This window comes from Aulonocara stuartgranti (assembly GCF_965226115.1).
Source record: "Aulonocara stuartgranti genome assembly, chromosome: 3".
NCBI lineage: Eukaryota > Metazoa > Chordata > Actinopteri > Cichliformes > Cichlidae > Aulonocara > Aulonocara stuartgranti.
Genome location: NC_138941.1, coordinates 35,484,051 through 35,496,903, shown reverse-complemented (window position 1 = coordinate 35,496,903; position 12,853 = coordinate 35,484,051). Strand labels below are relative to the sequence as shown.

Below are 12,853 nucleotides of genomic sequence, written 5' to 3'. Positions count from 1 at the left end.
TACTTGTGTTGACATATTGTGGATTAAAGTCTTAAGTCTTACTTATGCCTTACTCATTAATGTGCTGGACTTCTAATATACTCCGGGAAAACCTACAGTACAAAAACTTAAGATTCAAATCTGCCCTTTTAGTTTTAGACAATACACCATTGATCACGGTTTATTTAAGATATCCAAAGACAACTGAGTGAGACTCCAGCATCGTCTTACCTGTGACTGTGAACTTTTCTGCTGCCATGATGACCTCCTCCTCGTCGGCAGTGAACAGAAGTGTGCCCCCGTCTCTGCTTCGCACCTCCAGCCTCTGACACTGGGCTTCCACAGCCTCGGGACCTGCAAGAGAGACGTAGATACTCAAGTTTCCATTGAAAACCTTCAGTAAACGTTGCTGAGTGCACTCAATTTAACGGCAAAGGAACGATTCAGCTTATTTGTATTCATTTACCTCTACTGCATTTTCCAGTATTTTATGAATGTTTCTAGATCTAACTATACATTTTAGTTACGATTAGAAAAATTTCCACCTCAAAAGTTTTATTAGTCTGCAGTGGTAACAACTTTCACTTTTTGAAAATATCGCTGTCAAATAAAGGTTGACTTATGCGACTCTGGTCTTTTAAATCTGCTCCGGGAAGCTACAGTATGTTTGTGCATGTAAGACTATTAGCAATCTGAAATACTTTGTGGAGTGCTTGCTTTGCAAATGAAAGGCTCCTAACAAAGCTGGATCAGCCATGCTTCTCTGATGAATGAAGACAAATCAGTAATCTGTTCCGCTGGTGAGGAATATTAATTCCTGTTCTCCAGACTTTGGTGTTTTTCCAGATGTGCATGCACAAAATTCGTCTCCTTTTCTTGCTCTCCTCTCCTCTCTCTGCCATTAATCCATGCCCTGCGACGGCTGGGGAATTTAATTATTCTCGCTGAGTTTCATCTCATTTCAGACGAAACGCAGTACCCACAAAAGCAGGCGTAATTTTCAGAGGAAGGTCAAGCGTGACCAAAACGTGTCATATCAACAGTCTTGTCAAATCACCATCAACTCTCTACTTATGCTGGCTAAGATCAATAGCTATTAATGTTAATAAGCAGGTCATTTGCTTTCTAGTGGTGATTAATCATGTAAATGACTTTGGTAATTTAGTCTGACTGATGGCTGAACCTGATGATAAAGAGATGAAACTATTGCTCTTTCAATAAGAGCATCAAAGGTTAGCGTCTGGAAAAAAAAACAAACTACTCGAATAAGATGTAGAAGCATTAAAGAGAACTTCAAGATAAATTGTTGTGCTAATCTTAAATGAAGTCATCAACAAATGGTATTGATCTGGTAATTTATACAGCTGTGGCCAGATTAATCCAAGACCAGTTTTTTTTTTCAATAATAAGTTGTACAAAGAGAGAGGAATACAATGCTGTGCAAAAGTCTGGAAGTGCATCTTATTTCTTCATATATTTTATTAGAAAAACATTCATAAGCCAAAAACAGAGATTCTACAACTCTAACAAGCTTGAAAGTCAGTATCTGGTATAAAAATGTGATTCTTCAACACAGCCTGAACTGTTAGGCAGCTTTCTTGTCATTTAAATAGTCTTCAGGAACAGTTTTCCAGGCTTCTTAAAGGACATTCAAAGCTCTTCTTTGGATGTTGGCTGCTTTTTGTTCTGTTCTCTGTCGAGTTGATCCCAAACTGCTTCAATAATGTGCAGCTCTAGGAACTGGGGAGGCCAATCCATGACGGACAGCATACCACTGTGTGTTTATTTCTATCCAGGTATTCTTTTACTGCATTGGCAGTGTGTTTTGGATCATTGTCATGCTGAAAAATGAATTGAGTTGCCAATCAGAAGCTTTCCAGATTGTATTACATGTTGGATCAAAATCTAATCGCGTGTTTCTTTTCCAGTTCTTTTGTAATTTGGCAGAACTCAGCCTTTTCTCCTTGTTTTGCTTCCTTAAGAATGGCTTCTTTGGCACCCGTTTAGGTTACTGGTTGAGCAAGCGCCCATATGCCTTGTGGATGAAATGGAGCAGCAAAGGTTCGAGTCGAACCTGTGGCCTAATCTCTCAGGTCTCTGTCAGGACTTTTTTCCTTTTGTTAAGAACATAACTTTCAGATACTGTTCTTCTACTAAAGATAGTTTTTGAAGGTAAGGTTTCAAAACAAAATTTTATGTTTGTCAAAATGTGTTCTCATAATCATAATTTTCATAAATACACATGGTGAAAAGCCTTTTTGCGACAGCCTGCTGGTGATAAAATGCTTGAAAATACAATTTTAAATTGGAAAATGGAAAATAAGTGAAAAAGCAGCCAATCTCCAAGGAAAATATTTTATAAACCTTTAAAAAGCCTGGTCAATGTTTGCACAAGTTAAAGTTTAAAATGGCAAACAGCAACATATAATGAAATGAGGGGTGGCTCAAGACCTTTGCACAGCACTGTAAAAACTGAAACTACTTTTAGGCTACATTGCAGACAGTCATTCCACAGCAGGTGTTTCCTTGCAGGTGAGGCAAGCAGCAATTTATAGTTTCAGGATGGAAATGGCACCAGCAGTAGTAGTGTAGAGGTACACAAAGGAGGAAGTGGAAACTCACCCACTGTGAGCTGACCAGTTAGCAGGCCTTGTTCGTTTCTGGCATTCAGCGTTACGTTCTTGTCTGACCGCAAGACCAACAAGCTGTCCTAGGGGGAAGCATGGAGGGGGGAGGAAGAGACACACAGTGGGAGAGAGACGGAGAAGAGAGGAAAAAAAAATGCTGCATTAAAAAGCTTAAATCTCATAAACAGCGTTGGAAACTGTTAAACTTATTCTTTCAATGTTAAAGAACCACAGAGGAAGGAAGAAATTAAATATGTAAGATCACTGAACAGGAATTATTTAAATCCCCACACTCAGCAGCTATCAGAGGCTGCCTTGTCTTGTTGAAATCAGAATTAATGTAATTATGCTGGTTCGAAGTAGATTGTAGTCTACAGTAAAAAGGTTTCCCAAGTGGATCTTTCCTGGATAATAACCACCGAATTACACAACATTAAGGCTAAAATGGAACAAATTAAAACCGAATTATTGAAAGATGAGTAATGAAGTGAAGAAAGAGATAGAGGAGGAGGAAGGGGTTTGCGGGGCAGCCGAGGACGTGTGTGTGATGAGCGTGGGTGCATCCTTTTCATCGCTGCAGACATTTCGGCTGTGGACCTGTCCTGCTTTCTGGCAGCTTTGCATTTTGCAAGTTTATAGCTTGTTGACATTTGAATGATGGCACATGTGCATTTTGAAAAAGCTTTGAAATGCACCCATTCTACCTCAGACGTCTACATTTCCCAGTAACATCATCTTATGAATACATTTAGGAGACTTCTACCTGGACTTTAGATTTTAAATACCTGACCGCTACAATCACACACTTGCTATCACACAAAGTATATATGGTTGAACATCAACATACTCTGGGAGGGTTATGTGGGTCTGCGAAAATGTGAAGCACATATCAATGTTTCTTGTGTGTTGTATCGGTCTGTCAAACGTCCTAAAGCAGCTAGAGATCTTTCTCTTGGTACTTGACCAAAATATTTTATAAACCTATAAGAGCAACATAAATAAGAATTCTGTAAAAACAGATGTTGCTGGAAGCTCAGTGACATAATGACAACTTGTGCTCTAGGGCTGCAAACCCAGACAGTATGTCAAGACTGCCTTAATTGATTTTTGGACATCTTCAGGCAGTATAAGAAGCTGTAGCAACACTGACCTAGCGCCACCGTATAACTCTTATGGTGAAAAGTTAGCAGTAAGCAGTTACTCTTTTACACATGCCACAGAGCGAAATTACCCTTCACTTGGAATTGTTTTGAGAGCTCTGTGTGTCGTTTCCTTTTAAACACGCTGTTTTTATTATTTTATTATTATTATTTATTATTAAAAATGATCCCCTGTACACATGTAATTCAGCACAGTTTCATAACACAATTCAATCTATCCAACAAGACCATTCAGTGTAAATTAGTGGCAGAGGGCTGGTTGGGCGATACTTCTATGCGAGTTAGTCACCAGGAGGAAGTAAAGAGAGATGAATAACTGGTGCATCCCAACGATGTTTTAGCCACAGTGCTGAAAAGCTTTTCTGTAAAAGTGGATCTATTCTGCTTGCATGTGAGCTGAGATATATGTGCAAGTAATCCATGCGACTCCGCTGAACAGTCAATTCCAGGCGCTTTCTTCTATTTCTATGTCGATAAAAATGGGTATCCTTAATACGATCATATGATGTGTTAAGACCAGACTAAAGCTGCAACATACAGTACAACAAGACGTGAGCTTTGCAGGGTCCATTTCAAGCATGTAATTTTAGCTTTTTTTTTGCCAGGTGCATGTTATTCACAGGTATGGGTAAACCATAAGGCATAAACATGCAAACATAATGACAGTTGATTTCTGAAATCCTTTTTTACCATATGGGTGTTTACTTAAGTCTTGAATACCAATATTTTATTACACATTTTATTAAATGGAGGTGGATTGTGTCTGGCTGACGAGTGTAGGAGTGCGCTTATTTTTCAGACAATGGAAAGCTGGCATTGTCCCGTGATCACACAGGGATTTAAATATATTTTACTCTATATAAACAGTACTATATTTAGCTTTGATTTATTCTTTTTGTTTTTTAAATTTTAATGTAATTAAGCAGTGCAGGATGCCAACTGCGCAAACAGACCAAACAGCATGGGCACTCATTGCCAGTGTGTTTTATTTTGCTATTTTAGTGGCCTGAATATATGAGAATTTACCTCCGTACATGTTAGGGGTACACTAGTACCTGTAGAAGGTTTTTTATGTTTAGTCAGGTAAGCCAGCTGCTACTTTCTTTAAAACACCAACTGGTGCTGATGGAGAATTTTACTATTACTTTACTGCAGCACTCTGATCGTTCTGCAGTGTGTTAGTCAACCACAGGCTCATTCTGACCCAGGAAAAACGTCATGTCACTAGCTCTACAATTGTACTAAAACAAGTGACATTTACAAGCATTTAATCACAGTCTAGTATTTGAGCAAATAATTCTGCCGTTCCCTTAATAATTATCTCAACTTTGCAGAGGTCATTTGGTTCATTTTCATTCCCCGCTCGCTCCTTTCCGATGTTAATGTGCATCATCAAGTTTCACCACGAGGCAGCGGCATCATGGAGAAATTTGACTTCTTGATTTGAAGTATCCCTTTAAAGAGTTTATAGGTGTTTAACAGTATCCTGAGGGGGCACGGCTGAGACGCTCGTGCTCTCCTTACAACCTCCCCGGGATCACATAAAAGGCTTTTAAAGTCACTGTGTCTGCCGAGGAAGGTCAAGCGCAGATCAGAGTGAATGCACGTAAACGGAGCCTGTTGTTGTAGGTGTACCGGGCCCCATCAGACTGAAAAATTACCATGACTGGTATACGGCAGAGGATGCCTCCCCGCATATGATGAATAAGTTCAGAGCAGAAAGCGAGAGCACGTCACCCTGCTCCTAAGAAATAGTTTCAAAACAAAGCAAATGTGTGCTGTCTGACGCTGTTGACTTTCAGCGAGTGAGTATAAAATGAAAACTGTTTAAAGCACAGATAAAGAGCACTGTTCAGAGTTTAACTGTAAGCCTAACTATCTATTTGCATAGATACATTTAAATTTTAATTATACCGATTGTTGTGCTGGAGGCTCATTTACATACTGAGCGGCACAACTAAATGTAATTTTTTTAAAATGCCAGGCGTGAAAAAGCAATGCTTATTATGCCTTAATTTCCTCATTTAAATAAGAAATCTTGCAGCAGGCTGTTTAAAAACATGTCTGCAGTCATATTCAATATTAAAAGTTGCCTGTATTTTAGTGCAATGCAAATCAAGGCGGTTCTAGCTTTCCGAGGCGACGCTGCAGTTTGCGGTTTAGGCTGCTTGAGATTAACAGGTGGATGGCTTTAAGCCGTCTTTTGCCGACTTGAATTCAGAAATAGTGCTTACAATCAGCTCTCTCATGCTTATCAAATGCAAGTAGGTGAGGCTTAGTGAAGGAGAAGTTTCACTCCAATAAAGATACACCTGCATCTGCGGCTATTTATAGATCAGTCAGGCTCCCTGGAGACGATAACGAGAGCCAACAGTCTGAACAGCAGAGATGTGATTAACTGTATCTGGGCACTGCGATGCACTCGTACCACTGTGTTCAGTTTTCAAATTCCAACCAAGTTTTCATTTGATTTACATCTTTAATCAGCGACAGTACCATCTGTATCTAGTGGTTAAAAAGTTACAAGATCATTTATAAAAACCCCAGAAATGTTGTGTTATTATAAAATCCATGTCTGCTCCATGATTTGCGAAGATTACCTTTAAATAAAGACTGACTGCTCCCACATCTAGAGCCTCCCAGCTGTCAGATTTGATCTCCGTACTGTCGTTCCTAATGGGGGTAAAATTCTACAGTTGCAAGCAGCTGTGGCTTGAGAGGGTTAAAGAATTCAGCTACAATTACTTTACTATATAAATGGAGAATTTGTAGTTGGTGTACATCCCAGGCCTCCTGCCTTGTGTTATGTCCAGTCCAGCAGCTGATTTCTTTCTTTCTGTAAATGTTTGAGCTGGCAGAAGAAAAAAAAGTTCTTATCATAAATAAAAACACTTTCCTCTTAATCGCCAGTAATTGAAAGTTCTTGGAATTACATCATTAAATTACAAAAAAACAGCAAAAAGACTAATTAGAGTGGACTGGCCACTTTGCTAAAATATATCACTGCTGTTCACTGAATCTAATTTGACCACAGTTTGTCCTTAAAGGCAGCAGAGATTATTAGCCTAATGCATGTGCAAAACAGGAGCAATTCCAAAAGATAAATTGCTAAACTCAAGACGCGTCTCCTTTGTGCATTCATTTTCTGTTTGCAGAGAAATCTGCTGAGACTTTAAGCTATGCAATCCCACGTGCCTAAAATCTTTCATTTAACTTGACGTTAACCAACTTTAACTTTGCCCCAACCAAAATATTCAGATAGCCATATATATTCATCTGTGCAGTCCCAGTGTCATTTAAAAGTTTATACTAACCAGCTATCCAACCCTTATTTATTCCAACATCTTTGCAATACTGATAGTGATTAGTACTGATCTACCCTGTGAGAAGTTTCCTCTCGATGAAAGCGGGAGGGGGAAGAAGTGCCCGCTCACACGTCTGCTTTCACAAACACTTGAAATTATAAATGCAGTGTTCCTCTGACAGGTAAAACTCCAAGTGTGACGACGATTTCAAAAAGCCTGAAATTGCTGTTGCACTCAGACGGGCAAAAATGTTGAGTTCCAAACTGATTTGTCGTGCCTGAAATTATAACAGTATTGTGGCTTTCACAGGTGTAATTTAAGCTATTGTCTCGCAATCATATGCTTGAATTTTGTTGTAATCCAAACGTCTGATATTAAGGTCATCTCGCGGTATTGTTTTCACAGTCCTCATACAAGACTGTGTTTGGTGGGACAGCTCAAGTTTGCATGTAATGTGCTATCTGCAGAAGCTGACAGGTGACGGGAGAGAGGCGGGGAAGGAGGGAGGGCTGAGATAGGTGGACAGACATGCAGGCAGTGAGGAAGCCTTCGGGGCAGGAAAAAAATAATATCGAAACTCTTCCTTCCATCCATCTGCCTGTCAGTTTTGACAGACAACTCAGCACAGGTACATATGAGAACTGCAGCAAAAGAGGCTAACATTATCACACATATTAAAACAAGCTGAGTGTTAGGCTCTAACGTTTTGCAAAGACAAGCGTCTGGGGGGCGATTAGAGGATCATCAGGGGGTCCTTTTGTCCCTCTGTGGGGGGAAACTCCAACTAGGTTTATATCTGGGACTCTCCACCATTTGGCCTTAGAACTGAAGAAGCTTCTCGGATGAGAGGTGAAACGTCTTCAAGCAACTTAAAGAAGTCCAGACGCTTTTCGTTGCAAGCTCCTTTGACTACGATGACCTGGATGACTGAGAACCTTCACAGGCTCTAACGTTTTACACTTCATTTATGTCCTTACTATTTCAACTCTTCAACTCAACATTATGGTAACACTTAGAATGAATATAGATAATAGACCCTCATTTGATGGCGTGTGTGTTATTGAGCATTTTCTACAATATGGGAAAAGCATTTTTTATTAAAAGGAACAAAATTATTGAAATCTACTCAACCCTGTGTGAAAAAGTAATTGCCCCCTAAGCCTAATAACTGGTTGTGTCATCGTGGCAGCCTTTGTGATTATAGTCATTGAGTCTTTCAATCTGGAGGAATTTCGGCCAGTCCTCTTTGCAGAATTGTTTTAAGTTAGGCCAAACTGGATTTTCCAACATTAATGGCCTGTTTAAGGTCAAGCCAAAGCACCTCAATTGGATTTGATTCTGGACTTTGACTAGTAAAAGCTTAAATTTGCTTTTATGAGGCATTCAAAAGTGAACCTGGTGTGATTTGGATCATTGTCCTGCTGCATAACCCAAGTGTGTTTGAGCATCAGGGCACAAACTGATGGCCGGACATCCTCCTTCAGGATTTTCTGGTAGAGAGAAAAAGTCATCATTGCATCAGTTACAGCAAGACCTGAAAAAGCAAAGCAAACTACCACCACCATATCTCAATGCTGGTGTTCTTTTTATTTATTGCTGTGTTAGTTTCATGCAGACGTAAAAGGACAAAAAGTTCAACTTTTGTCTCGTCAGTCCGCAGAATATTTTCCAAAAGTCTCTGAGATCATCAAGACGGGTTTTGGCAAATGTGAGACGAGCCCTTGAGTTCCCTTTGGTCAGCAGTGGTTTTCTCCTTGTTCTCTCCCGTGGATGCCCAGTCTCTTTCTTTGGTTCAATCATGAACTCTGACCTTAAGTAAGACAAGTGAGGCCTGCGGCTCTTTGTACGTTGTTCTGGGTTCTTTTGTGACCTCCACAGTGAGTCGTCGGTAGCCCTAGAAGTGGCTTTATAACACTTTCCAGACTGATAGATGCCAAAGACTTCTTTAGATCGCATTTTTGCATTTTTGGCTTCTTTTTTAAAAACTTCTTCACTTTGTCAGACAGGTTCTGTTTGAGCGATTTCTTGATTCAGCAGGTCTTGTATGCATGGCTCGTAAAACTGAACTCAGCTTTCCAAAAAATGCAGTTTATCACAGTTAATTCATGACTTAACGGGGGGGGGGCAATTACTTTTTCACACAGGGCCAAATAGATTTGAATTATTTCTTTCTCTTAATTAATCAACATTTAACAACTGCATCTGTGGCTATTTACTCAGGTTACCATAAAAAATGTGAGAAATATGCAAAAAACATAAAAGCAAAAAATCAGGAAGGAGCAAATACATTTTCATGGCTATAAGGTTACACAGACACGGCTGGAAAAACTTACTAATAATATCAAAACTGAAAGCAGCAATAATTGATTTTCTGACCACTTGGTAAAGTGCAACAAGCTGTGAACGCAGACATATGATCATCTCATGATGTTAGTATGGGTAACCCATTAACACTAACACACTATTTACACATACAGCAGCAGATGCTGACCATCATTAGCATTCCTTTGAACTGATGCTTTTAGGCGCTTTCCTTTTAACTCTGTTCGGTCATATATCGGGCTCTTTATCTGCAAAATGTTCAGCAGCAGACCGGCGACTCTGCCTGCTGTTTGGTGCCTAACAAGTTGTGAACAGTGATTTTATCAGAGGTTTCTACTCAAACAGCCATATGCTGCTGCTGAGGTTGACAGAGCGACTCAAAACGCTAAAGTTGTGGGTGAAAAAAACTAAAAAGACACACACACACAAAATAAAACTGAAGAGCCTTTTTCTGTAGGTTCATCAAAACAAGAACTCTGATATACATATGGTTATGATACATGATTTTAAGCTCTCAATATGAAAAGGTTTACAAAAGTCACACAGAAATCCAAACATTCAGTGATCCTGTACACTGCCGAGACAAAACTTGTTACATGTAACCAATAAATACTGTTAAATAACAATTTATACTACAAGAAAAATGAAATAAAATGTGTTAAAAATCTAATTTAAACTCTTACTAATATATTTATTAAAACATTGCTTAAATCTTTAGCTTTTGTTTTGTGGGTAACTACCCTGATTTATTAATGTGGCCTATTTATGGTAAAATAAATGGTAAATGGCCTGTATTTATATAGTGCTTTACTAGTCCCTAAGGACCCCAAAGCGCTTTACATATCCAGTCATCCACCCATTATCACCAATGTCACACAGAGATTGTAAACTGCATTAACCTACCATTAAATAAACACTAGGTTGGCGCAGCCCGCTCTCCAGCGGACTCGCACAAAAGAGATTTTAAATCTCAAGAGCTCCACTTCATGGTTAAATAAAGATTTAAACAAAACCGACAAGACTTTGGTTTTATGATTAACAGTGGCTTCTTTCTTCCTTCCTTTCTTATTTCCCTCCTGTCTGCCTCACTCCCCTGGGTGACAGGTAGGTGGATGCAATTAAATGTGCAGGAATAAACTGAACTTCAACTCAACTCATTTGAATTCAATTGAATTTGAAAGTAGGGCCAAACAGCAACAATGATACAGAATGACAGTAAAAAAAAAACAAAAAACCCCACAACAACACACACACACGCCTTTAAACAGAGCGTATCATCCACAGTGACTTTCTTTTAATCATTTCGACCTGCAAAAGAGTCTGCAGGTCAAAATGCTAACCTGCTGACACCTCACAAACACAACAAAAACAACCTGATTGCATTTTTCCCATGCCTTTTGCTCGGTTAATCAATGTAAACTGAAAGAGAACAGCTGTCACCTCGCAACATGCTACTCTGACGCTGCTCTGCCTTTTTAAGGGGCTACTCAGCATGTACTTTGCTGCCAGCAAAGTACATGCTGAGTTACTGCCAAAATAAGCAGAGGGAGTATTTCAATATGTTACCCGCAGATTACAGCTTCAGTTACTGATTAAAATTTAAAGCAATGATTGACTCGTGAAAAGGAAAAAAAACATATCAAACTACAGCTTACTGTGAGTTTAGCAGCTGCAGCTTGAAAAAATAAATAAATAAATAAATAAAGAAGGTCATGCTATATTTGATTTTAAGAAACCTTTGATGCACTACCAAGTTCACTGCCATTTGTGGTAATGGCTTATTGATCAATGCTGGTTATCTGACTGTAGAGAAGCACCGTGCACTGTTGTGTAAACATAACCATAATCCCTGCTCTGTGTGTGCTTGACATATTTCCTCAGGTGAGGAAATATTGAGTGACCCATGGAGACTTTTGTCCTGCAAATATCTCTGGTGCGGCAGATAAGAGGGGCCCTGCACAGCGCTGTCTGTAAAACAAGACCGTAAAAATGTCTGCAGGTGGTATTGAACTAAGCGGTGAAATATTGGCTTTGTCTAATACTCAGTTTTGGGCATCTGCTACGGCCGTGAGGTGGTTTTTCCTTCTACCGCTAAGGCACAAGAGCGTTATATTTAAATCAACATTTAGCTCCAAGTAGGACATCAAAGAGCACGAGTGGGCAATTCGGAGTTGTTTCTCAATCTGCTGTGGCAAATTGGAGCCATAATCGAGCCACTTCCTCCATCCATGTCCCTCAAAAAAAAGAAAAAAAAGGAGAAAAAGCAGAAAAAAAAAAAATCAAATTTATACTGGAACCCTAGCCTACAGTGCTTGAAATTGCTTTCTGCACCATGCCTAATCACTGAAAAAGGGGATGATCCAACTGAGTGTCTGTGATTTGTGTGGGAGAAGAACATTTGGATCAACTTTGGGCTGGAGCTGTGTTGGTTAATCTACTAAACATCAAAGAGGAGAAAGGAGAGGGAGGAAGTGCACAGGGGGAGGAATTTATCGTGTGGGCCTGATTGGAAATCCAGCAGGGACACTCTGGTCCCCCCCTGTAATCGTCTGTAATCTCCTGTAGGTTGTATGTGGCCTGAGAGGAGCTGAGAAGCAGCCTATTACCCACCTCCTGCCGATGGGAGGCCCTGATAATACGCCGTTTGAGGACGACGGGAAATGAGGGAAGCCGAAGAGGAAAGGAGTAATACACAGAGAGGAAAGGGGTCGTCTTTTATTTTATTTTATTTTTTAAACCCAGGCATGCATAAAGTCTGAGCTTGGAGGAACGTTGGCCTTTGTTGATAATAAATTGATCATAACTTCCTCAACAGTGAAAGATCAATATGAACTTGTCTGCAGCTTTAGAGACATCTTTCTCCCTGAGAGCTTTTCACATGCGTTTCAGTCAATGGTACTTATTCCTAGTGCATCAGAGTATTGATCAACAAGCAACTTGAAGCTGGTGAGAAAAGGGAGCAACTTACCCTTCTGGACTGAATCTCATTAACATACAGAGGCAAAAGAAACTCGCTGATTCCCTCCATGCGAATCCCATCCTGGTTCAGCTTGAGGTTTCCCATTCCATCCTGAAACAGAGTCATGATCATCAGTGACGCTGTAAGAAGCTGTGTTCATTTTCCTGATTTGATTTAAAGGGTTATAGCTTCCCAAACGTTTTTTAAAAAAGAAAAAAAAAAGGATCCTGGCGTCGGTGAAGTACATTAGACGGAGCTCAAGCTGTTGTGTAGCAGACAGGCCGGTGGACAGGCAGCGGGGCTGAGTGACAGGGAAGAAGTAGGACATGACATCGAGGTGACAATGCCACAGACACTCAGCACTGTCAGGGTGACAGGCTGCATGCAGTGGGAGGCAAACTGAGGAGGAACAGACTAATGTGGCAGCTATGGAAGCGAATGTTGAGAAGACTCATGGAAATAAGAAAGAAATTAGATTTATGGTCCTGCTGATTTGCATGA

General features: G+C 39.9%; 1 protein-coding gene across 1 annotated transcript in view; it reads right to left on the bottom strand.

Annotated features, from left to right (window-relative positions):
- Positions 1-12,853, bottom strand: part of LOC309703381 (zeta-sarcoglycan-like) — a 58,170-nt gene that overhangs the window by 20,853 nt on the left and 24,464 nt on the right. Inside the window, exons 3-5 of the mRNA XM_082528166.1 lie at positions 12,362-12,463; positions 2,602-2,689; positions 211-333 (exon numbers count right to left, since the gene is read on the bottom strand). Coding sequence (XP_082384292.1) covers positions 211-333; positions 2,602-2,689; positions 12,362-12,463 — 313 coding nt within the window. The remainder of the gene's footprint in view (positions 1-210; positions 334-2,601; positions 2,690-12,361; positions 12,464-12,853) is intronic.